Here is a 26,865-nt window from a genome sequence, read left to right as displayed (position 1 = left end):
ATTGGTCCACAAGTGGATTAACAAGGGAGAGCTAGCAAGAGTCAGAATGAAGAGAGAAAATCAGGTCACACTCTGAATAAATGATGTTCAGTTTTATCAAATACTACAAACATGAGAGGCACAAGGATAAAGAGGTTACTGAATTTAATAAGGCATCATGAATTCTACTTTCTTTAGCTATTCAGATAGACGTTTTTCTTGTTCTTTTATTCAAACTGCTTTCTTGGAGCAAGAATAGTTTATCCTTTCAAGAACGAGCTGAGAACAGAGCTATTCTTTCCTAAAACATATCCCAGTGGTAATGTCAATCTAGAGGAAATCCCCAGAACACATGTGGCTTCACCTTGGCTTTCACTTTCTAAATGCCACTTATTTGTACCTGCTGTCATTTTAGCAAGGCAAGAATAAACAAGGAAGAGAAAGAGAAGATAGCAAGTAAATGGGAAGAATAGCTACACATCCTACAGTAGTAGTTTAGGTTCAATGATTAAGCTCTGGCAAAAGAGTTAGCACAGCTTGGTCAAGGGGCTTGGAAAGTCACCCTTAAACTTTTAGATTAAGAAGTCAGGGTATCTTTATTTTGCTCCTTTGATATTGACATGCCATCTGCCCCCAAAATAAGGCCCTTCTCCATTCTGTTTCTCAGGCTGTGAGGCTCTTAACAAAAAAGTTAACTCAAAGTCAGGGATTAATCTTAGCTTTTGTATTTCCCCTCACCTTACCCTAGTTAGTGCCTAAAATAGATCTGTGTGGTTTGTGTAACTCAATAAATGTTAATGATCAAAATTAAAACTGTGTAATGTTCAAGGATATCTAGAAAGACTCACTTTTGTCCATATCTCATCAAATCATTGTATTAGAGAAGGCCTTATATCCTCTTTCTGTTTAAGGCTACTAGAGGCAGAAATCAAACTGTTCATTCTCACGAAGAGGTGACGATAAATGCTATTGAAATAACTGAAAACCCTGAGGCATCTGAAAAAAAGAAATTTCATCTTCAGAGTTCTAGCAACAACCCAAATCTTCATCTACTAAGGACAGCCAACAAGCGCTGAGCCAAGCAGCAGACAGTCTGCAGGAGTACTGAGGTTGCACGCACCTGTATGGATGCGCAGGTGGTTCTTCAGGTTTCCAGCTGTTGTGAACTGCTTACCACAGTTGGACTCAGGGCACACAAAGGGCTTCTCCCCATTGTGGGTCCTCATGTGCACCTTCAGCCTCTGTAGTACATAGAAGCTTTTCCCACAACCTGCTGCAGGGCAGATAAAGGAGCGGTCGTTTCTGGCGGGAAGAAAAATCACATAAGCAACAAAGCCTGAAAATTGCTCTTTGCTAGAGAGAACAAGTCAAAGCTCCTACTGACTCTTAAAACAGATAGTAAATCCCAAATCTGGATGTATGAGAATCACTTTAAGTTTGTTAAAACTACAGATGCCCTACTTCTTGAAAACATTGATCTCATAGGTTCAGAGTAGAGTTTAAGCTTATGTATTATTAAGTTCTCCAAGAAATTATGTTTTATGATGAGATTTTGAGCACTCTTGCTCTAAGGTGACAAATGTCTTATTAAATATTTGTCAAGAACAAGGTAAATAAGACAATGCAAATGTCTCTATTAAAGAACTAAAGACATCTTAACCACAAGTGAGCTGGAGCTCCTGTTTTCCTTTAATCTGTCAAGTGGGGGGATTTCTATCAAGTTCCTTCAGAAACATCAATCAACATTCCTGAGTTCCAAATATGGAATTTTAGGTTTGCTCACCGATGAGTTTTAAGGTGGTACTTAAAGTGAGCTGGCCACACAAATGTCCGGTCACAGCCTTCAACTGTACACTTGAGCTTCTTCTCCATTTGAGGAAGGGGCCCAGAATCTTTGGGTTGCCCATCACCAGAACCAAGGTGGACATTTTCTCCTGTAACAGAATCACATATTTGTAATCCAGGGAAGGATTCTGCTCAGATACTTTGGTTCAAACAATAAAACCACTGCTAGTGATCATTAATCACATATCTACCTTCACCTTCCCCAGCGATCTTTGCATATTCACTTAACAACAGAAAGTGATTGTGCTCTGCATCCCCATCCCCTTACTTACTCCACAGAACTACCAAATGCCACAAGACTAGGCCTCTTTGACAAATGTAAGAAATATCCAAAATGGTTTAATTAAAAAAAAAAAAAGCTGCATTCAACCTACTTTGCATTACACATTGGTGAGGAAGCAGGTATGGCAACACCAGAAGTGGAGTCCTACAGAAGATCACCTGATGCTCTAGGCAATCAAAACTTGTATTTTAAGAAGGAGCAGTCAGTCTGGCTTAATCATGGACTTACAGTAGTAATTTGTTTTGTAGACGACCAGCCTAAGATTTCTATCTTCTGAAGTCACTGTGGCTGTTTCTGTCACTCTAGAGAATAAGAATCACCTTCTCATTACCTGTACCACCCCTCCTCAGTTATGAAATATTTAAGAATGCAAAAACTCAGCACATTTTAAAATTTCTAATCACATTTTAAAAAGTGAGAGATAGTATCTGCTTAAGTTTTTTGTTAAGTAGAACAAAAGGAGGTGAGGAGAGGAACATACACTGCAGTGACTTCCTTAAATTTAAATGAAATTAGTTTAACTAAAACTTTAAATAAATTCCAAATTAGCAGGTGGTACATCCTTTCTTTCATTTTCTTCAATACATAGTTGAACAATAGAGAAAAACATTCATAACCACTTGTCGTTATTGGTCAGTGGCGAAGTTGTGTCCAACTCTTTGTGACCCCATGAACTACAGCATGCCAGGCTTCCCTGTCCTTCATTATCTCCCTGAGTTTGCTCAAACTCGTCCACTGAGTCAGTGTTGCCATCCAACCATTTCATCCTCTGTCGCCCCCTTCTCTTGCCCTCAATCTCTCCCAGCATCAGGGTCTTTTTCAACGAGTCAGCTCTTTGCCTCAGGTGGCCAAAATACTGAAGCTTCAGCTTCAGCACCAGTCCTTCTAATGAACATTCAAGGTTGATTTCCTATAGGATTGACTGGTTTGATTTCTTTACTGTCCAAGGGACTCTCAAGAGTCTTCTCCAGCATCATAGCTCTAAAGCATCAGTTCTTCAGCGCTCAGTCTTCTTTATCATCCAACTCTCACGTTCATGCATGACTGCTGGAAAAACCACAGCCTCGACTCTATGGACCTCCATTGGGAAAGTGATGTCTCTGCTTTTTAATACAGTCTAGATTTGTCATAACTTTTCTTTCAAGGAGCAAGCATCCTTTAATTTTGTGGCTGCAGTCATCATCCACATTGATTTTGGACATCAATAGAGAAATAAGATTCACAACCACTTAATTCTATTATAAAAATATGGAGTTTATCTTTCCATTACAAATACCTTAGGAATAAGATTCATATTTCCAAATTTCTCCTGTCAAAATCCAAGAGGAGGATAACATGTTATACCTACCATACTCTGGAAACTGACAGTTGATCAAAGGCAGTATCTGTCCCATCTATTAATCTTATTTTCTTCCTGCCTTACATTCTCCTTGCTGTACTTCACCAAATGCTAATTGCTCCCAGGTTGGAGCAGAACCTAAGATGACTTTTGCGAGTTAATATGAATTAACTTGTTCTTTTTTAATACTGTAAACAGTTTGCTTGTTTAATCAAAACATGGGTAAATTATAGACAGCACACAAGTGCATATACCATAAAGAAAATTTCCCAGTAACTCCAGAACTCAAGGTCTGTAAAAATCCATGCTAATCCAGAGATTTAAACCAGTGACAGTTAGGGCTTCGTGCATTCAATTTTGCATCAATATAATCATAAAATAGGGGGAAAAAATCCTTCAGAAAAGAGTCAGTTGCCCTGTATTTAAGTTTAAAAAGTTTCCCAAAGAAGTGCTCTCTAAACCACTTTGTTTTTGAAAACAAAGCACTGTTTGCAGAACTGTCTTATGACCTGGTTTTGCACACTACCCCCCAAAAAGAGCAAGAGAGACAAAGAAATTCAATATACCTTATATCGTATATGTTGAAGAACACTGTAAACTCTTCCAAGACTCTACAGTTATGTGGGTAAGGTCTCTGCATTTGGGATAAAATTTTCAGTGATAGTAGTATTGTATAGACCAGGAATCAGTAAACTTTTTTTGTGAAGGGCCACACAGAAGATATTATGGGCTTTGAGGCCATACGGTCTCTGTCACAACTACTCAACTTTGCCATAGTAGCAGCCATAGACAGTCTGTAACTAATGGGCATGCCTGTGTTCCAATAAAACTTTATTTATAAAACTTTATAAAACAGGTGGTTATTTGGTCCTTTGTGGACTCCTGATATACAGCACCACATACAAAACTAAAATATTTCTCTATTTTAACTTAGACGAAAGTGATCGCATGTTTGTGGTAATGACAGTATGTACCTAACCTCAGTCTTTTGCTGCATTACCTTAATTGTCACAGGTTAATGAGAAAATACAGTGGCAGATCTAATACAAAAAATATTATGGCCAAGGTTTTGCAGTGGTTTAGGAGGGGCTTGAATAGAGCCATGGTCTTCAAGCTTTAACATGCATCATAACTATAATGAGGGCTTACTAAAAACTAAAAATGTTTCTGACTCAGTAAGATGAGACCTGATAACGTGCATTTCTAAATTACTGGTGATGCAGATGACCTAGCGACCATACTTTGAAAATTACTAGAGAAAAAGTGGCCCAGAGTAAATAGTACAGGCATGCTGAACCCAAGAAAAACCACACTATACCCTATTTGGATATTCAGAGGTTTTCTGATGAACTGGTTCCACCCTTCTTGCTCTGCCTGCCCCTCAAAAGCAGCACTATGGCAGCTGATAATTGCTAAACCTCCATGAGCAGCAACCTAGTTTCAGTGAAACATTGCCATCTGCCACACTGATTTAATATTAATTTCATTTTTATCTGTTTTGTGGTTTTATTTCTATTGATAAAACCATTTGATTTCATAATGGTGTAAAATCTCTAAGTATAAAGAACAGTACAAAATCAACTGAAGATAACACCAAGATCTGTGAAAAAATTTTTTCTTTTAAAAAGGGTTCGGTACATTATTTAAAGCTGACAATTGTTAGCTGATTCTGCACATGAATCTGGCATGGCTGAGTTATTTTATAGAAAATAAGATATGCAATTTACACATTTCTAGCCTTCTGCTCTCACCAATAAAGTAATCTGGATTATATGCAACTCAAAAGATAGCCATTGTCTTACCAAAACCTCTGCATAGAATACTGCAAAGGAAAATAACTCAGGGGTCTCACCACTGCTGCTGGTTTTTGCATTCTTTGCCAGCTGTGCCCGAGTGGCAGCGATCAGACTGTCATGGGCCAACTCCTGAACCCGGAGGAACCAGGGAATGCTACTGTCTGTGCTCTCACTGGAGAGGAAATCATTCCCTGAATCCTCTGCTTCATCTTGTACAAATACCAAGTGTTCGGCTGAAGAGCCCAGACCTGGAAGAAACAAGAGGACATATGCAAGTTATCCATCAAGTAATCCCTCTGACTGACCCTGGCTCAGAAACTCTCCATGTCCTCAATCAGCTACTCCAGACTTTCACGTCTCACCTCAAGCTTCTGTTTTCATGCAAGATTAGGTCATCATCTCTCTACTCCCAGCTGAGAGACTAGTCTTTATCTTACCTCCTCCTGTTTCAGAGGCAAAGTGTGTTTCCTCGCAACCTGGCTAACCCTTACCTCTAGGATCCAATCCTATCTTTTAGTCATCGCCTCACCACCTTCAACCCATTCCACCTTAGTGGCCACCTTACAGCTTCCCTTTCAGCCTTTCAATCTGTCTAAGCTCAAGCCTCTCCCACATTTTTCTTTTTTATAGAAAATCTCAAGTATGACTCTAAATATCACCTTCTCACCTATTCCTTTAAAGTCATGTTTCTTGAAGTTTCTTAACTTCTAACTTACGCATCTACTTTCTCACCTGCTGTCCACTCCCCACCTCTTTTAACTCTAGGCTCCATCTCCCCTGCCTTACTAACAACTGCTCTTGCTAAATTTACCAGACATACACTTCCCAGTCCTCATCTCACTGGCCCAATTTGTAGTATTTGGTATGATTCACAGAAGAAAAGATACTAAATGTGGCTTTCCCCTCATCATTCTCATTCAGTTTTCTTGATCCCTCTCTACTGGCTCCTTCCCATTCTTCTATCACCCCCTTAAAATTTTTTTCAGGGTCTCAGATGTGCCCTCATTTCTGTTTATGCTCCAGACTACTCCTGAATCAAAGAATTCATGCTCATTATTTCATATAGCTCCCAAATGCTGGTAAGCACTAAAAACTATTTATTTCACACCATACCTCTCTAGAACTCTGGATTCCTGTTTTTAACTCTCCAAAGTGTTCCTGTGAAATCTCAACATCAACAGGCACAAATCATTCTCCCCCCGTCCTGTTCTTCCTGTGTGCACCATCTAGCTGAACATACCACTTAACTCCACCAAACAAGAAAATGTTAAGTCATTTTAGAGTCTGCCTTTTTCCTTTATATGTTCAACTGATCACCAAACTACACTAATTCTCCAAAATAATAAAAATAATAGCTTCTTTCCATTTCTAGTATGACTAAGTTAATTATTCCTCCTCACCCTCCTGCCCCGCCTCCAAGTTTTTTTCTTAAGAATGAGTAGAGGTCAGAAAAAAATAAAGAATACCTGCTCTTGTTAGGTTAAGAAGAATAAAAGAAGTGCTATCATTTGGCTGTAGATCTTGCAACAAGCTAGGGGACTCTGGAGTGGACAAAAACTCTGGAGACTTCTGTACAGTCTGAGCCCTCGTCTCTTCTCCGTCTGGACCCACATTCACCTGAAGGCTTCTCAACACAGCCGAGGAAGGAACCTCCTTGGAGGAGTTCGTATGATTTGGAGTATCATCTAGTAAAGGGAAAATACCACAGCTTTGTGTAGTAGCTATCTCCAAGCAGTTCACCATTTTGATACACAGTACCTAACACCCTTGTAACATCACTTAGCAACTAACACCCTAACAGGAGCAAATAGCATTTTCATTTTATGAATATAAAATCTGTCTCAGAAAAGAACAGAGTGTGAAAGGCAGCTAAAGCTCTAAAGGACATCAATCAAAATGTAAGGGGCAGACTCCTCTGGCGGTTGGCAGTAACTAATAACAAACCATCCACATTTGGACATTATAGACCTTTGTCCTTTTGAGGCTAAGTAAATAGTAACTCAAGAACAGGATTTAAATTTTCAACTGTTTTACTTGGGAAAAGATACCACTCTAATTTTTATAACATGTATTTGAGAGGTCTGGTCAGTCATTAAGGGAAAAATCACAGCCTGCAACACAATTGAAACTGTACAGAATCATCAACATGTTTCATTAGGGTTCTGGGTTTATACCAGATGCAGAAATAATTCAGAAGACTTGCTTCTAAAGCTTTATTCTACAGGAGGGGATGAATTTCCAAAGATTCTAATTGCAACATAATGAGGAATTACACTTCTGTGCTAAAGCATCCAATGTTTTCAGGGGTTTCATTCATCTTCATAGAATGCAGGTTACATTTTTCTCTTTTTTGAAGAAGATAACCAATAAGATTATAGGAATAAAGTAGAAGCCTAGGCACAGCACTGTGGTTCTAAAGCCTAATGAAGTTGCACAGCAAAGTAAATGAACTTAATCCCACCGAATTGGTTAAATGGTAAGTTTTATTCTATATATATTTTAACCACACACACACACACACAAAAGCCTGTTCTTAAATACAGTTCATAGCAGCACTGTTTGTCATAATATGATGCTGGAAAATAACTACATATTCATTAGTAGTGGCATGGATCAAGAAGTTGTGGTACACTCATAGAACAGTATACAGCAATGAAACCAAACAAACCGCAGCTGTGCGGTTGAATAGGTTGACAAGGATGAATCTCACAAATATAGAGTAAAAGAAGAAAGGTACAACAAGATACATTCATATGATTCCACTCATTTAAAGTCCACTTGACTATTAGCAAGGAAAGCATTATTTTTGGATGCAATGAATTCTTTATTTTCTGGAATGAGACTTGGGGGATAAAACTTAGAAAGCGAAGTGAAGTGAAAGTCGCTCAGTCGTGTCCGACTCTTTCAGACCCAACATACTATACAGTCCATGGGATTCTCTAGGCCAGAATACTGGAGTAGGTAGCCTTTCCCTTCTCCAGGACTTAGAAAACAAAGAATTAATTGTTAAAAAATTGAACACAGTGGTGACATACGGAAGAATGGAGGTTTTCTCTATCAGAGAGAAACCCATGGGAGGCCTGGAAGCTGGCAAAGCTCTCCTTCTGGACTGGGTGGTGTGTATCTCCTCCCTTAATAACTCTTCAAAATGTATATCCAAACAGTTTTGGGCTTTTCTGTGTCCAGCACATATCCCAACTAAAAATAAGTAGGCTATATATCCACACATATTTAGGAGGGAGGGGAATGAGGTTAGCGAGGTATGTACAGATATGTTTGTGTTTCTAATAGTATGTTTCATGAGCTGGGAGGTGAGTACTTGGGTTTTCCTTTACTATTATCTGGTTGTCTAAAATATTTTAAACCAAAGTTAAAACTAAAAGAAGGTAATGTAGAAAAGAATATGGATGCTCTTGTTTCTATTTTCACTTCATTATGATTAAAAAATATTTATCCAATAAATTAAAATTAGGAGAGGAAATTTAGGGGGAAAAGCCTAATGAAGATCAACACTTATTAGCACAAGGAAATTTTCACATATTGAAAACCCACAAGGATTTGGAAAGACTACCAACATACCAGTAGAAAAATGGGAGTTGAGAGACGGAAGATTGTGGGAAAGATAGGAACTAGATAGACACCTTAAATCAACACTGGTTGAATATATCTCCCCTTAAGTCATTTCAAAAATCAGAGAGAAAAAAAAAAATCAAAGAGAAAAGAACACTACTAGAGGATAGTAACCAAAAGATTTTATAACAAATAGGTTATCACAACAGATGACCCTCCCCTGATTTAACATTAATATTCCAAATATTTCAATTTCCAAAAAATAAAGAATTCATTGCATCCAAAAATAATACTTTCCTTGCTGGTAGTCAAGTGATGGGATCTCCTTCTCATACAAAGCTAACCTCACTACCCATGCTCAGAATTCTACTACTTCTTCCTACCTCTCCTGGAGCCTCCTTACCAATTACCCACTCTCTCTGTTCACAGCTTCTCTAATGGACTCTTTCCCCTTAATATAAAACCACCCTCTAATATTTCAAATCTTAAAAAAAATTAACTCTTTAATCTACTCTACATCCTTCTCTTTTTCCTTCCCATAGCAAGACAACCTTTAGAAAGTATACTTCCTCAACTAAACTCATCCTTGCAGTGATATCTCAACCTGCTACAGCCTGGCTTTCCATTCCCTCTCCAAGGAACATGTCCTGCCTAGGGCAATAATGATTTCACTGATCCTATGGCACTGGTGGTGGTTTAGTCACTAATCCTGTCCAACTCTTGTGACTCATGGACTGTAGCCTGACAGGCTCCTCTGTCCATGGATTTCTCCAGGGAAGAATAATAGAGTGGGTTGCCATTTCCTTCTCCAGTGGATCTTCCTGACCCAGGAATTGAACCCGGATCTTCTGCACTACAGGCAGATTCTTTAATGACTGAGCTACGAGGGAAGTCTATCTCATTAGGATGGTCCCTATATCACTAGCCTCTTAGAAGCATTTGTCAACTTGACCATTCCCTTGGGTTCCATGCCTGTACTTCATACCAGTATTCTCCTATTGCTCTAGCCTCTCTTTATTCCCTCCTTCACAGGCTCTCCTGCCTCACCCTGTACCTTGAATAGGTACCTTGAGTTCCATGCAGTTCTGCCTTGGCCTCCTTTTCATCTCACTCTCACTCTATGGGTGTTCATATCCATTCTTATGACTTAAACTACCAGTGCAGGGAATTGACAGTCCAGTGGTTAGGACACCACGCTTTCAATGCTGAGGAACCAGGTTCAATTCCTGGTTGGGGAACTAAGATACCACAGGCTGCACGGCATAGCCAAAAAATTAAACAAAAATACTATCAATGCACTTATGATTCCCATGGTTGCCTTTCGCCATGACTTCTATAATTTTTACAGTTTCTACCAGTCAGTTATAAAGTCAGTTATCCCATTCTACTAGTACCACAGAGGAGGCTAAGTTCTTAAATCTTGTTTATCTTATCTTTGATGATACTAATTTTTACCTGGTAACATTAGCCGACTGCATTCTGAGGCTTCAGTCACTGGAAGTAGGGACAAGCAAGTTATGTCTTTAGCTTCTGATTCTACCAACCCCTGTCCCAGGGGGATGGATGTATTCTGAACAAACTGTACCAGGAGCTGGAGGGGAAGAGGTGGATGTGGAGACAACAAATAATACAGGTTGTCAGAAATATATCTAAACTTCTGAATTTACCAAAAGGAGACTATGTACTGATACTTAAGTCTTGATTGCTCACTACTATCTGCCTTATTCATAGAAAAACCAGATTAACTACAAAATATTATGCTATTTTTATTAAGTGTTCTATTCTAGACAAAAATTGAATGATATGGAAAGCAATAACCTTCCACAAAACAGAGAAATGATAAAAATAATTATAGTTATAAATGGTGGCTATTACAAATTCAACAATCATCCACAATGTGTATGATTATAATATACCTTATAAAGCACTTTTCTGTGTATTGGCTCTTTTAATCCTCACTGAACTCAGTAAAATTGAACATGATCTTAAAGGCAAGAAATCAAGATGAAGACACTAAATCACTAGTCCAAGGTCACATCACTAGTTAGGAGAAGTGTCAGTCTTCATACTTAGGTAACATGATTTCAAATTTAGCTCTTTCCACTAAACAACATAAATGTTAGAAAATTAGAATGAGAAAAATGAATAAAAATTACGTTTAAATCCCTTAATCACATTTAAAAAGAAAACTTATTAATATATACAATTATATAATCAATATAATTGTATTAATATATACAAAATTAATTAACATGGTTTGTGGTAGTAAAAATTTACATATGTATACATATATATGCCACATAAAAAAATTTTGTCATTATATTATCTAAATGTATAATAATTTATACTTATTTAAATAACAAATATTAAAGTGAAAGTCTCCCAGCCATGTCCAACTCTTTGCGACCCCATGGACTATACAGTCTATGGAATTCTCCACGCCAGAATACTGGAGTGGGTAGCCTTTCCCTTCCCCAGGGGATCTTCCCATCCCAGGGATCAAACCCAGGTCTCCTGCATTGCAGGCGGATTCTTTACCAGCTGAACCACAAGGGAAGTCCCAAAACTAACAAATATAAAAAGTCATAAAAGGTAAGAACTGAAGTTTTAAATTTTTGAGAAAGTAATTAGCAATAGAAAAATAACAAATTAGTATTTACAACCAAAACACAACCTACAAAACTTAAAATATTTACTACCTGGCCCATTACAGAAAAAGTTTGCTGACTCTTGAACCAAGAACAAACTAACACAGCCCACCAAAAGAAAAAGAAACCAGCTGTTTGGGCTCACCTCTGGTTTGGATTCTAACTCATCTGATAACATTGATTCAGCTTCCAAATTCTGTAGCTGTTCAGGGGACAGGTTAAAATTTTAATACAGAGTCAATGACACCTTCCTGTTGTGCTCATATTCCTCTAGGAAGGGCTATGCTTTTCCTGTAAGATGCTGTGCTGGGTGGGTAATCAATGTCGCCTAAAAAAGGAAAAAGATTTCAGAGCAGTAGGAAAATGTAACTAGAAAAACAAAACTTCTTTATATACCCCCAAATCACAATAGCAAGTAAAGAATTCAGCCCCAAACACTTGTTTTAAAATAGAATAAGCCCAACATGTATCAAAACCCATAAAAAGTCATACTTTGATGTAGAATTTCTACTAAGAATCTATTCTAAGAACACAGAGAACAGACTTGTGGTCGCCAGGAGGGAAGTAGGTAGGGGAGAAATGGGAGGGAAGTAGGTAGGGGAGAAATGGATTGGGATTAGCAGATGCAAACGATTATACATAGAATGGATAACAACAAGGTCCTACTGTATAACACAGAACTATATTCAATATCCTGTAATAAACCACAGTGGGAAAGAATATGAACACGTGTGTATATGTACATACATACACACGAGTCATCACGCCGTACAGCAGCACAACTCTGTAAACCAACTACCCTTGAATAAAGTAAATTTTTAAATAAATAAAAAATAAGCAGAGGTTTTCAGTATGGAAAAAGCTATATGCCCAAAGAATTTCACCTTATCATCTGCGATAATAAATAACTGTGATAATAAATAACTATATGCAACATATAAATACACATATATATTCATTTAAGTAACGGCTGATTATGGTATGACACTGTCACTTAAAAATAGTTATGAAAACAAAGCAACAACAAAAAATGTTCATGATACTAAATTACAAAAACAAAATACAAAATGATACATTCACTGTCATTAAAACCACTTATGACATGCACAGGAAAAAGGAAAAGGGAATTCACATAGCCATGCTAGTCACTGTGCTAAGTGGGTGGTGGTAGGCTGGTATAACATTTTTCTTAATTTCTCAATTTTGTATAAAAGATAAGTTATATGGTCAAAATTTGAACAGTGTTTCCCAAAAAAACAGAACTCTTGGGACCCTCTGAAGCTGTTTCCCCCACTTAATTTAAATTCTTACTTTCTTCATGACTATCTTCAGTGTTGTGTTTGGATTTCTTTTTCGTTTTTTGTGTGTATTTATTATAGGTTTTTGGTGTGAGATTACCACGAGGTTTGTTCTTATGTTGTTTTCGTTTCATTTTGCTTTTTGGCTGTGCTGGGTCTTTGCTGCAGTGAGCAAGCTCTTCACTGCAGTGCACAGTCTTCTCTAGTTGTAGCACGCGGCTTAGCTCTGTCATGGCTTGTGGGATCTTAGTTCTTGGACCAGTGATCAAACCTGCATCCTCTGCTTTGGAAGGCAGATTCTCAACCACCTGACCACCAAGAAAGTCCCTACCATAAGGTTTTAGTATAGCAGTCTCTCTCTCTCTCTCTATATATATATACACACACACACACGATTGCTTTAATTTGCTGATATCTTAATTTCAAATGTATTTTAGATATCCTGCATTTTAACTCTCCTCCTCTCACAATTACTGTTTTTTTTTTTTCATTTGTTTTTATTAGTTGGAGGCTAATTACTTTACAATATTGTAGTGGTTTTTGCCATACATTGACATGAATCAGCCATGGATTTACATGTGTTCCCCATCCCAATCCCCCCTCCTGCTTCCCTCCCCACCCCATCCCTCTGGGTCTGGGTCCCCAGTGCACCAGCCCTGAGCACTTGTCTCATGCATCCAACCTGGGCTGGTGATCTGTTTCACCCTTGATAATATACTTGTTTCAATGTTATTCTCTCAGAACATCCCACCCTTGATTACTGGTTCTGATATCATATTTTACATCTAATTGTTTTGTGTGTCCCTTAACTGTTTATTGTGGATACAGATGATTTCATTACTTTTTTAACCTCCCTACTAGTTTGTGTGTGGATGATTTCCTACCATTACTGGATGTTTACCTTTACCAGTGAGCTTTTCTATTTCATAATTTTCTTTTTTCTAGTTGTGGCCCTTTCTTTTCCACCTAGAGAAGTTTCTTTAGCATTTGGTGTAAACTGGTTTGGTGGTGATGAATCACTTTAGCTTTTGCTTGCCTATAAAGTTTGATTTCTCCATCAAATCTGAACAAGAACCTTGCTGGGTAGAGGAAAGATTCTTGTTTGCAGTTTCTTCCTTTAATCACTTAATGTGTATCATGTCACTCCCTTCTGGCCAGCAGAGTTTCTACTGAAAAATCAGCTGATAACATGGTGGGAGTTCCCTTGTATGTTATTTGCTGCTTAAATATTGCTTGTTGCTTTTAATATTTTGTGTATCTTTACTTTTTGTAATTTTGATTGCTATGTGTCTTGTCATGTTCCTCCTTGGATTAATCCTGTATGAGACTCTTTGCACTTTCTGGACTTGGGTGACTGGTTCCTTTCCCCTGTTAGGAAGTTTTCAGCTATTATCTCTTCAGATATTTTCTCAGGCTCCATCTCTCTTCTCCTTCTGGGATCCCTATAATGGGAATGTTAACGTGTCACATGTTGCCCCAAAGGTCTCTTAAAACTATCCTCATTTTTTCATTCTTTTTTTCTGTTCTGCAGCAGTGATTTCCACCACTCTTTCTTCCAGCTCCCTGATCCATCCCGCCTCATTTATTCTGCTACAGATTCCTTCTAGTGTATTTTTCATTTCAGTTATTGTATTCTACAACTCTGTCTGGTTGGTCTTTATATTTTCTGTTAAAAACTTTTTGTAACTTCTCACTCTGTGCATCCATTCTTTCCCTGAGGTCTTGGATTATCTTTACAGTCATTACTCTAAACTCTTTCTTGGGTAGACTGCTTCCTTTCTCCACTCACTGAGTTGATGTCTGGGGGTTTTATCTTGCTCCTTTGTCTGCAACATAATTTTTTCCATCTCATTTTGTCTAAATTTGTTTGAAATTTTGTGTGTGTGGTAGGTTAGTTATGTTTCTCAGCCTTAGAGAAGTGGCCCTCTGCAGGGGATGTCCTCTGTGTCCCAGCAGTCCTCTCTCTTGTCACCCAAGGGCCAGCGCCCACCTGGTCTCAGGGCAGTTTCTGATAAGTATTTGGAGACTCAGTTCCACAGACTGCGGGATTGTAGTTTTCTTGCTCCTGGTGTCTTACCTGGTGGGCAGGGCTGAGTCAAGGGACATGGTGGCTGTGGGATCAGGAGTCTTTACGCAGCCTATCTGCAGATAGGCTGTGTTCCTTCCCTGCTGCTTGGCCTGAGGCATCCCAGAACTATAGGCTGTCGGGTGGGGCCAGGTCTTGGTGGTAATGACCCAAGTAAGAAGTCAGCTGCCAGCAAGAGTTCACACAAATGAATACGCCCCAATATCTCTGCCAACAGTGTTGACGTCCTCAGGGTCAGCCACAGTCACTGCCCACTTCCCAGAGAGACCCTCCAAGACCAACAGGTAGGTCTGGTCTAGGTTCCTAAGAAGTCACTGCTTCTGCCCTAGGTTCTGGTGCATGTGAGACCTTAGATGCACCCTCCAAGATTGAAGTCTCCATTTCCCTCAGTCCTGTGGAGCCCCAGAAATTTAGACCCAAATGCTAATCCCCCTTCAGATGCCAGATCCCCAGGGCGGGTAGCCTAACGTGGAGTTCAGAACTCTTACTCCTGTGGGAGAACTTTTGCAATATAATTATTCTCCAGTTTATGGGTTGCCGACCTGGGGAGTATGGGATTTGATTATATCAAGAGTGTGCCTCTCCTATCATCTTGTGGCGGCTTCTTTGTCTTTGGATGTAAAATATCTTTTTGGTAGGTTCCAGTCTTTTTCACTGATGATTGTTCAGCAGTGAGGTGTGATTTTGGTGTGTTCATGAGAGGGCACGAACTCAAAGTTTTTCTATTGTAACATCTTATCTCCCATCCTCTAAACTCTTATTTTTTTTTCATTTATTTTTATTAGTTGGAGGCTAATTACTTTACAATATTGTAGTGGGTTTTGTCATACATTGACATGAATCAGCCATGGATTTACATGTGTTCCCCATCCCGATCCCCCCTCCCACCTCCCTCCCTATCCCATCCCTTTGGGTCTTCCCAGTGCACCAGCCCTGAGCACTTGTCTCATGCATCCAACCTGGGCGGGTGATCTGTTTCACTATAGATAATATACATGTTTCAATGCTGTTCTCTCAGATCATCCCACCCTTGCCTTCTCCCACGGAGTCCAAAAGTCTGTTCTATACATCTGTGTCTCTTTTTCTGTCCTGCATATAGGGTTATCATTACCATCTTTCTAAATTCCATATATATGTGTTAGTATACTGTATTGGTGTTTATCTTTCTGGCTTACTTCACTCTGTATAATAGGCTCCAGTTTCATCCTATTAGATGAACTGATTCAAATGAATTCTTTTTTAACGGCTGAATAATATTCCATTGTGTATATGTACCATAGCTTCCTTATCCATTCGTCTGCTGATGGGCATCTAGGTTGCTTCCATATCCTGGCTATTATAAACAGTGCTGGAATGAACACTGGGGTGCACGTGTCTCTTTCAGATCTGGTTTCCTCGGTGTGTATGCCCAGGAGTGGAATTGCTGGGTCACATGGCAGTTCTATTTCCAGTTTTTTAAGGAATCTCCACACTGTTCTCCATAGTGGCTGTACTAGTTTGCATTCCCACCAACAGTGTAAGAGGGTTCCCTTTTCTCCACACCCTCTCCAGCATTTATTGCTTGTAGACTTTTGGAGAGCAGCCATTAAATTTTTACTTTCTTAAAGCTTAACTTTTCTTTCAGGATTTTGGCAAATAAGTCTGTTTTATTTTGTACAATTTTTGCTAAAATTGGGAGCACTATTATATACAAAGTAAGCACACAGTATAAAATATATCAAGGATGGGAGTTTTCAACACATACCAAGGTAAAATGGAAAGTCAGAACAAAAAAGACTTACCCTACAAAAAAAGGCATTTAGAAGTACGTGAATAAATGTTTATTGCCCTGTTGGTTCAATCCTCTCCCCATTGTTGGCTTCCAGAAATCCTCATTTTCATCATAAAAAAAACTTATAAAATGTAAATGAAAAGTCTTGCTTTAAGTTTACCACATAAAATTAAGTGTCATAAATCTGACTTTTCCTTTTACACATTTTTCTCGCTTGAACACTATAACTGCTCAATATAGTTTGCCAATCCCTCTTTTCACAGAAGGAACCAAGGTTTAGAACAATTATTTGTCCAAATTACTAAGCTACAGAGCTGGCATTCCCACCCAGAGCAAGTTGGCAAAAATAGTAATTAAATCCCTCTAGGTCTGGTCTTAAATCTTCAGGATTTAAGAATTCCTTTTCCCCAATTTCAGCTCATTTCAAGAAGCCAAGAAATTATCAAGTGTTTGTTTAGGTTATCCTTAGGGTTCCTCAACTTTAAGATTCCAGGATTGTAAAATCTCTAAGAAACTAGACAACTATTTACTGTCCTTTATATCTGTTAGTTTTCTTAGAAACTAATGGTACTGGCTTCATTTCTGACATCCTTATTAATGAAATTTTTTTTTAAATTAAGCATATGAATATGTGTACCAAACAAGGGGAAAAAAATTCAGATATACTAGATTTTAGACAATTTTACAAATCTGTTAAAATAATTTACAGAAGGGAGCCACCACCTCTCTTAAAGCTTAAGAGCCACCCCTAGATCACCATTTCTCAAGGGTTCATGGTTATCTGTGACATTTCATTTTAGTGTTTTCATTTCAAGGATAATTTTTAAAAAATTAACACCCATGCATTTTCTGGAACAAATCACTATCTATATTATAACTGAGTTCTGAGTTTTTCCAGTAATCATGTATGAATGTGAGAGCTGGACAATAAAAAAGAATTGATGCTTTTGAACTGTGGTGCTGGAGAAGACTCTTGAGAGTCCCTTGAACAGCAAAATCAAACCAGTCAATCCTAAAGGAAATCAACTCTGAATATTCACTGGAAGGACTGATGCTGAAGCTAAAGTTCCAATACTTTGGCCACCTGATCCAAAAAGCCAACTTACTGGAAAAGACCCTGTTGTTGGAAAAGATTGAGGGCGGAAGAAGGGGTGACAGGATGAGATGGTTGGATGGCATCACTGACTCAATGGACATGAGTTTGAGTAAACTCCAAGAGTTGATGATGGACAGGGAAGCCTGGCGCGCTGTAGTCCATGGGGTTGCAAAGAGTTGGACACAATTGAGCGACTGAACAACAACTGAGTTCTACCATATAATTTGGTGTCCAGTTTGTGGTTTGTATGTTTGCTATATAAATAAAAAAAAGACAAGTAGGCTGCAATACAACAGGCAGATGACCTCAAAAGAATCTGTACTGGAGTGCTCAGTACCTTATCAAGTGTACTGGGTAGATCTCGGCTTTAACACAGCAACCTGCTATGTACATTTAGCTATTTCTAGTCCCAATTCAAATTATCCATTTAACAGATTTCAAAAACAATTCAAATGTTTTTTTACATAACAGCTTCACTGAGATGTAATTCACACATCATACAGTTCACTCCAAGAGTACACTAATTTTTTTAGTATATTCAGTTACATGACCATAACCATGATCAATTTTACAACAATTTCATCACCCCCCAAAAAGAAACCCATTAGTAATCCCTCCTCATTTGCTCTCAGAACTTCCCCTGACTAAGCCTAGGCAACCACTAATCTATTTTTTGTCTCTATGGATTTGCCTATTCTGAATATTTCATATAAATGGAATCATACATGTAATGGTTTGGGCTTGGTTGTTGTCACTTAGCACAATGTTTCCAAAGTTAACCTGTGTTACAGAATGTATCAGTACTTAATTTCTTTTTACATTATTCTACTGAATGGATATATTATACATTTTATTTATCCATTTTTCAGTTGATGGTCATTTGGGTTGTTTTCCAATTTGGCTAACATGAATAATGTTGCTATGAACATTTATGTGAAAAATTTTTGTGTGAACATGTTTTTATTCTTTTGGGTATACATTTAAGAATAGAACTGATAAGATGATACAGTAACTGTGCCTTATCCTTTTGAGGAATTACCAGGCTATCTTCCAAAGTGGCAACACCACTTTACAATCCCACCAGTAGGGCATGAGGGATCCAATTTCTCCCTATCCTCACTCTTTAAAATTACATCTTTTTTAAGACAGCCATCCTAGTAGGTATGAAGTGGTAATTCACTACAGTTTTGAGTTGCATAACCTGACAGCTAATAATGTTGAGCATATTTTCATGTACTTATATGCCATTTGTACATCATTTTTGGAGAAATGCTTATTCAGATCACTGGCCCATTTTTAAATTTAGTTGTCTTTTTATTAGAGTTGTAAGAATTTTTTATATATTCTAGATACAAGTCTCTTACCAGATAAAAGATTTGCATAAACTTTCTTCCATTCTGTGTTATTTTCTTCTGAATAAGGCAATTCTAACTCTACAAAGTTATCAAATAATACCTCACTGAAATTGGTATTCAAGGACTTCTGGCCAGTTTTGGATGCATATGAGATCTGACTATCATAAACTGCTTCACAATGCCTTCACATTATAAATACTACCTTGTATGATATTCTCTACATTGCTATTATTAAAGCTAAAATATAGACATAGATTATGTATATTAGTGAATCCAAAGCTAAATCTTTCCACTATTCAGCTCAATATTCAGTTCAGTTCAGTCGCTCAGTCGTGTCCAATTCTTTGCAACCCATGAACTGCAGTACGCCAGGCTTCCCTGTCCATCACCAACTCCCGGAGCTTACTCACGCTCATGTCCATCCAGTTGGTGATGCCATCCAACCATCTCATCCTCTGTTGTCCCCTTCTACTGTCTTCAATCTTTCCCAGCATCAGGTATTATGTTCAATATTAAGTATTTCATTTCAGTAAAACAACATCTCTACTATGTGATATGAATTTTAATTTCATTTGGATTTTCTTAGGTTTTAGTGTGGTTAACATCTATATACTTACTCATAAGGGCTTCCCTGGTGGCTCAGAGGTAAAGAAGTCACCTGCAAAGGCAGGAGATGCAGTTTCAATCCCTGGGAGGATTCAATCGGGAGGATCCCCTGAAGAAAGAAACGGCAACCCACTCCAGTATTCTTGCCTGAGAAATCCCATGGACAGAGGAGCCTGGTGGGCTACAGTCCAGTCAGTCAGTCAGTTCAGTCGCTCAGTCGTGTCCGACTCTTTGCGACTCCATGAACCGCAGCACGCCAGGCCTCCCTGTCCATGACCAACTCCCGGAGTCCACCCAACCCACGTCCATCGAGTTGATAATGCCATCCAACCATCTCACCCTCTGTCGTCCCCTTCTCCTCCTGCCCTCAATCTTACCCAGCATCAGGGATCACAAAAGTTGGACATGGCTTAGAGACTAAACAACAACTTACAGATAAAAATATAAATCTGTTGTAACAATGGACATAACACTGATAACCTATATTGTACTAAATACCTGGTTCCTACCTACTTAATACATGGCCATCAAGACACATGAGATTGCTTAAGAAAACAATTTCGCTTCAGCATGTATTTTTTAAAAAATTCCACTGACCTTACCATTGCTATTACTGAATTATTTGTAAATTTGTTTTGATTTTATAGTTAAGGGCCATCAGGTTCACTATAGAAGGGATAAGGATTACTCAGCTTTTTGTTTGAATACATTTAGAGTAATTACAATGAAAATAATTTACAAGTGTGAGGTGGGGGGAGTCCAATGTTTTTCCTTCAAATGCAACTTATTTGACACTAGAGTGAAAGGCAACTCACTCCAATATTCTTGCTTGGGGAATCCCACGGACAGAGGAGCCTTGTAGGCTACAGTCCATAGGGTCACAAACAGTCAGACACAACAGAAGTGACTTAGCATGCATGCAGAGTGAAAGGCATAACTCTACTCAAAGGGAAGCTATTCTCAAGATAATTATGGGTCTCAGAGGAAATTTCTTCTCAGGGTTTCTTATGCTATTAATTAAGATAAGAGATTAGAGATGCAATACCAAGAAGTATCCTGTGATTAAAGGATCACTCAACATCCTTTAATGTGGACAATCATTTGTTCATTTTTATTTTCTACCTTTACCTGGTGGACTGGTAAAATCTGTATTCTTATCTCCTTTTAAACAGAAAAATTACTAATTTAGTACCATAAATAATAAAAGAGATAATGGTACTTAATTATCAGCAACAAAGGCCAGGCACATCAAATCATATTTTCCAAAAATCATAAATAAAGAATCTTGGCTCTGGATAAAGAGTTTATAACAAAACAAACTGATCTCAGAAACCCAAGGATTGGTCTAATAGTACTTTTCAGACACTTTTGCCCTCTATCCTGGGTAACAACTAAATTTTACTGCCTCTATGGTTCCCTATGGCCATCAAAGCATACTGCTTAAAGAAAATAATCTTGGTCTGGCACATAATGTATTTTTAGAAAACCACTGATTCTGCCACTGCCTTTATTGAATATATTATTCTATAGTCAGCCTAAGAATTAAAAAGAATGCAGGCAACACAAACCTTTGCACAAACCAAAGCAAAAACATAAGCTCTGAAAGGTTCTGGGAATAAGTAATGAGAGAACTCCTAACAACAGCAAAATAGATTAAGGACAACAGCAATCTCTATGATCAGGACCATACAGAGAACACCTTTCCCTCTGCTTTTAGCCAAATAAACAAATCCTAGGAACTGAAGTTTGATAAACCATATTATTTTTCTACAGTACACTCAACATCATCCAACAAATTATGCATTAATACTAAGAAGCTAAGTTTCATTAAAAAACTTGAGGTGTTTTTAAAAAAAATCCAAGGTATCTAAAGCAGGAACATAAATTCTGCCTCTGTTTCGCTGGTTGAGACCTGGGCAAGCTACTCATCTTCTTGGCCCTAGGAAACTCATCTGAAATACCGAAATGAAATAGATATACCCTAAGCTTACTTATGTATCAGTTAACAGAAATAATGATAAAATTCTTCAGAAGCAAAGTTTTGCATAAGTGCTTAAGAAACAAGCAAATCTATCAAATCCTTAGTATACTATAAAAGGTTAAGAAATCTGCTTTTTTGTTACTGAGTCCAAATTTCCTATAAAGCAGTCCTTTTCAAACTTTTCTGACTGCAACCCACAATAAGATACATTTTCCATCATAACCTAGAGAGTAAAATACACACAGCATGCCTGCGTGCGTGCTCAGACACTCAGTCACGTTCAACTCTTCGCGACCCCACCAGACTGTAGCCCACCAGACTCCTCTGTCCATGGAATTTTCCAGGCAAGAATACTGGGATGGGGTGCCATTTCCTCCTCCAGGGGATCTTCCAGACCCTGGAACTGAACCCACATCTCCTGCATTGCAGGCAGATCCTTTACCGCTGCGCTACCTAGGAAGCCCTAAAATACACACAAAGGTACACAAAAATAGCATATTTTCATAAAACGGTAAAATACTAAATAAAGTACACTAATCTCATGTGCTTTGTTTTTCTTAATGATGAGATTCACTAAAATGATCTCACAAAGCTATTAACAGGTTATGTTCCAGAGACTGAAAAACACTTTATTTTCAAGTGTCTAAAATACATATGTCTAACACAGAGTCAGTCATAAATATAAAGTCATAGATACAAACCCGCTATAAATATATATTATCCAACAACCAGCAATTATCACTGATGGAAGTCTTGGTGAAACTGAGATTACTTGACGCCCATCCTCAAACTTCCCTAAATGTCTGCAAAGGAAAATACTACACACTAGGCCTCAATCAGCAAAGAAAGACAAAGTGTCTTTATAATTAACCAGTTTTTGGTCTGGTTACACTGAGGTGAGTTCACACCTCAGTGAAGAACTCTCACATGCTAGACAGGAATTAGTGGTAACACCATTTCCCAGAGTAGATATGGCATAAAACCAATGCAGGCTACATGGAGAAATATTGGGAGGGAAAACCAGACCAAAGTAAACTAAGAAAGCAATAAAGGAACAGAGCTGATACAGGTCTCCTGGCTCAGTCCTGACTGCCATACAGAGGGCATGTATTCCAAACGGAAAGATGACCAGGGGCTTTTAATACTCTGCATCATGAAAGAAACAGAACATCATTGTGGCAGCCTCCAAAAAGCAATGTGACTCCACTCTAGAATACAAAGCCCAGAATACTAGTGTTGTTTTTATCCTCCTGAGGGAGGCAGAAAATGCCTTGACCTTAACTCGGTTTGGTAAAGAAGGGGAAGAGGGAGAGATGATGAGAAAAAAAGAGAAGGAACTGCAAAACACAGTGCTTCCCTCAACTGGTCACTCCTCACAAAGGTTAAAATAAAGCACAAAAGTTCAACCGAGAGGACTAATCTCTCTCCCCATGTGCCAATCTGCTTCTCAGCTCCCTCCACTTCCACCTGTGGCTGACCACAGATACAGAAGGAAACAATACTCAGTAATACTTAAAAAACAAAAACAAAATTCTACTAATGCTAATGAATTACAAAGACCAAAAATTAAAATTTATAAAACAGCAGTTTAAGTTTTGATATAAAATGGTAGAGAAAGAAACAGAAAAATCAAGTAACTTTTTAATATCATATCTAGTATAAGATATAGCATGAGAGTTAATTAAATTTTAACGATAAAGTGGTAATGAGGACTGATCAAAGACATCAGGAACACAAAACAGTGAAGCCAGAATGAATTTCAGAAACTGTAACATTCATCCCGGGCCTTCCTTCTTCTCTTCCCAGGATCTTCTGGGGTGCCCCATTCCTACGGCCCTGATTTTTATTCCAGTCACCTCCCCATTTCTCTGCAATCCTTCAGAGACAAATTTAAACCCAATGATCTTCCTAGTGCCAAATATAATGTATACTTTGCTGCCTTCATCTTACTTAATCTTTGCAAGGGACAACTATCATTTTTGATTGTTCCACATTCATTCCCCGTTTAGGTGACAGGATCCACATTTTTGGGGATCTACCCTTCCCTCGCTGGATACATTCTTGATGGGACTGTAGAGTAAGGTGTTCTTTCCTATCCTAACCAACTGCTGGGCAGTCAACTGATTTGTTCATCAGATACTTTAACTTTAGAACATGAATTCTAAAAGAAGTAACTAAAAGGTGAAAACTGCTATAGCAACCTGTTCATTCCAGTACTGCAATTGTCAGTCTCCCCCTGGGGCTGCTCAGATTTCTGTCCTTTTCAAAGCCAGAGCCTTCAGCATTTCCTTTGATCCTGTGAGCTGCCCACATCCTTGTCATAAATTCTTCTTCTCCTCAAGTAAATTGGTCATTTGCAACCACAGTAATAACTGATATTTTCCCTTAGAAGCATTGCCCCCTTCCACAAACACGTTACTTACTCTCTTTTGCTTCTAAGATTCTCATTTTAATCCTACCTCATTGGCTACTCCTCCAGTCTTCTCTGATAACTCCTATATTCCTCCTCCACACACCTCCTAAATACAAATGTTCCTCAGGGGTTTGCAGGCCCTCTTCTCTTACTATATTATATTCTCTTCCTAGTGTGAACGCATGGCTTTAAATGACATGGTCTCCAAAATTGTAACCTATAGCCTAGATATCTCCCCTGAGCTACAAACTTGTACATATAATTGCTTATTTGACATCTCTACCTGATGTTTTGATATCTCAAATTTAACATATTCAAAATGAATTCTCTCCCAACTCTGTTTAGCATCATCCCCTGCCAGCCCCTCTGACCACAACCCTCCACTCAAGGGAAGGCCATCATTCATCCCATTTAGAAGTTACTTTTATAACTTCTTTCCTTTGCTCCCAGTATGCAGTCCAGCTACAAGTCTGGACTTGAGTCTATCTCTAACCCACCTCCTTTACTGCCTCTACTCTACTGCAGGCCACCATCAACTCTTGCCTTAAAGTACCGTTACTGCCTCCTAACTGGTCTCCCTGCTTCTATTCTTTGCCTCCCTTCATTCCATTCTCTTCGCATCACTCAGTATCATCTTAAACTATGAATTTTCACATTTTCTTCATGTGGCTTCCCAATATATCTAGAAAAAATCCAAAATCCGTATCCAGGCCTATAAGGACCTATGTGATCCATTCCTGCCTCTCCAAAAACATTCCAGAGTTGTTCTCTATTACTTGCTCACCAAGCTCCAGTCAAATGGCTCTCCCTTAGTTACTTGAACACATTTAGCTCTTTTTGCTCTCCCTTAGTTACTTGAACACATTTAGCTCTTTCCTATGCTAGCGATTTGTACGTGTCATTTCCTCTACCTAGGAATGTTTTCTCTTCCATTGGTTAGCTATTTTTTTATTCTTCAGGGCACTGTTCAACGATCAACTCACATAAAGAGGTTATGTATGCCTGATCACTTTATCCCAGGAAGGTTCCCCATAACCCCAGTTTTACTTTCTATCCATCCCTACTGTCTCCATTACAGCACCCATCACAATTTCTAATTCTTTTGTTTTAATATAGTATTTACTTTTTGTCTGGCTGTCATAAAAAAGGGCAAGCTTGTTTACAAATTGTAAGTTCCATAAACAAGGACAAGAACTAGTCTCTCCTGTTCACTACTTTATCTCCTAGCACCCAGAACCATCACCTGGTGCCTAGCAGAGTGCTGTATGTAATTCATAAAGAATTTAGGTCTCAAAGAGTCATTTCTGATACTGTGAAGCTCTGAGATTGTCTTTACTATGAGCTTTAAGGGCTTTTATACAAGCTTCTCTGTAAGCAGCTGCTGCTGCTAAATCACTTCAGTCGTGTCCGACTCTGTGCGACCCCATAAACGGCAGCCCACCAGGCTCCCCCGTCCCTGGGATTCTCCAGGCAAGAACACTGGAGTGGGTTGTGTAAGCAGCTAATGGCACTAAATAAATATTCACATGTTGAATGAATGACACTACAAATGATACCCAAATTTTTGTCTCTATTACTGACCTCTCTCTGAACTCCAAACTATTTCTAACTGCTTGCTAGGTATCCCCAAGTGGATGTTTACCTCAATTTTGACTATGTCCAAAATCCAGATTGTCATCTTCCCCACCAAACCTGTTCGTCTTCCCATATTATCCATTTCAGTTATTGCCCAATTTTCCTCCCACTCAGCTACAAACTCTAGTTCTTGAACAATCTCTCTCATCCTCCATATCTAAATAATCCCAGTGGTTCTGATTCCTCAAAATTTATTCCTACCATAATGCACTGTTTAGGTTTTTCATTATCTTTCAACTCCAACATGAAAACAAGCTTCTAACTAGCCACCTTGCCCTTAAAATTCCCCTTTCCAATTCATCTTTTATGCAGCCACTCGAGTTATCTTTCCAAAACACAGAGAAGTTTATGTCACTTCCCTTGCCCAAAGTTCAGTGCCTCAGAATTAACAGTCAAATCCCTAAGCATGGCATTCTAAATATTCAACAGTATGTCCTCAAATACTCTTTCAGTTAAAGCATCCACTATACTCCTCAATGAACCCTTTTCTCCAGTACACACTGGATTGGCTACTAAATGAACATTCCAACCTATTTCAGTGTTCAAGATCTTTCCCTTGGGATAGTTCTTCAGTAATAAGACCCTCCAGTAATAAACGCTGCAATTCAGCTGTGATCTTTGAAATCCTTTCCTGTCTTTAAAATCTAACTCATATGCTATCCTCCATGAAGATTCATCTTTTCCCTCCAGTCAAAACAAATCTATCCTTCCCTGGTGTTCTCACAACACAGTTTAACCTCTCTTTAACAATTATCTCACCCTGCTTTGGGAGTTAAGTTGTCTTCCAGTATGTTTTTCTCACTAGTTAAGGTTCAATGAATTTATTCATCCTCCCATTAACTCAGCGTGGTGCTTGCACAAACTAAGCATTTAGGAAATATTTGCTGAATGAATAGGTAACCTTCTTCATTTACAGGAAGTATGGGGTGTCAAAGCTAGAGATTAAGTAATTTGCCGAAAACGAGACCTATACTCGGAAGCAAAATTTAAAAAACTAGAACCTAAATCTTTTGAGCTTAGTTGACCTCACTTTGTCTCATACGAAGACAGTGGAATTTTTCACTCCCTAACAATAACAAAATGTCCCTGGTTTTATTTTAAAATATTTCTTTCATTCCCTTTACAAACATGCTGCGTTGACCCTTGGGTCAAAATGAGGAAGAA

The 26,865-nt window shown here is 38.5% G+C and overlaps 1 protein-coding gene across 5 annotated transcripts in view; it reads right to left on the bottom strand.

Annotated features, from left to right (window-relative positions):
• The window catches only part of ZNF410 (zinc finger protein 410), a 41,687-nt gene that overhangs the window by 13,485 nt on the left and 1,337 nt on the right, over positions 1–26,865 (bottom strand). For 3 of the 5 annotated variants that reach the window (XM_065941264.1, XM_065941261.1, XM_065941265.1), the window contains exons 2-7: positions 11,606–11,788; positions 10,268–10,403; positions 6,709–6,927; positions 5,299–5,490; positions 1,763–1,913; positions 1,100–1,281 (exon numbers count right to left, since the gene is read on the bottom strand). In XM_065941264.1, coding sequence (XP_065797336.1) covers positions 1,100–1,281; positions 1,763–1,913; positions 5,299–5,490; positions 6,709–6,927; positions 10,268–10,403; positions 11,606–11,638 — 913 coding nt within the window. In that variant the 5' untranslated portion in view covers positions 11,639–11,788. Of the gene's footprint in view, positions 1–1,099; positions 1,282–1,762; positions 1,914–5,298; positions 5,491–6,708; positions 6,928–10,267; positions 10,404–11,605; positions 11,789–19,683; positions 19,782–26,865 lie in introns of all 5 variants that reach the window. The other 2 variants (XM_065941263.1, XM_065941262.1) reach the window with 2 other exon arrangements.

This window comes from Muntiacus reevesi, chromosome 7 (assembly GCF_963930625.1).
Source record: "Muntiacus reevesi chromosome 7, mMunRee1.1, whole genome shotgun sequence".
Lineage (NCBI taxonomy): Eukaryota > Metazoa > Chordata > Mammalia > Artiodactyla > Cervidae > Muntiacus > Muntiacus reevesi.
The sequence above is the reverse complement of the archived record's forward strand: the minus strand, read 5'-3'. Positions and strand labels throughout refer to the sequence as shown.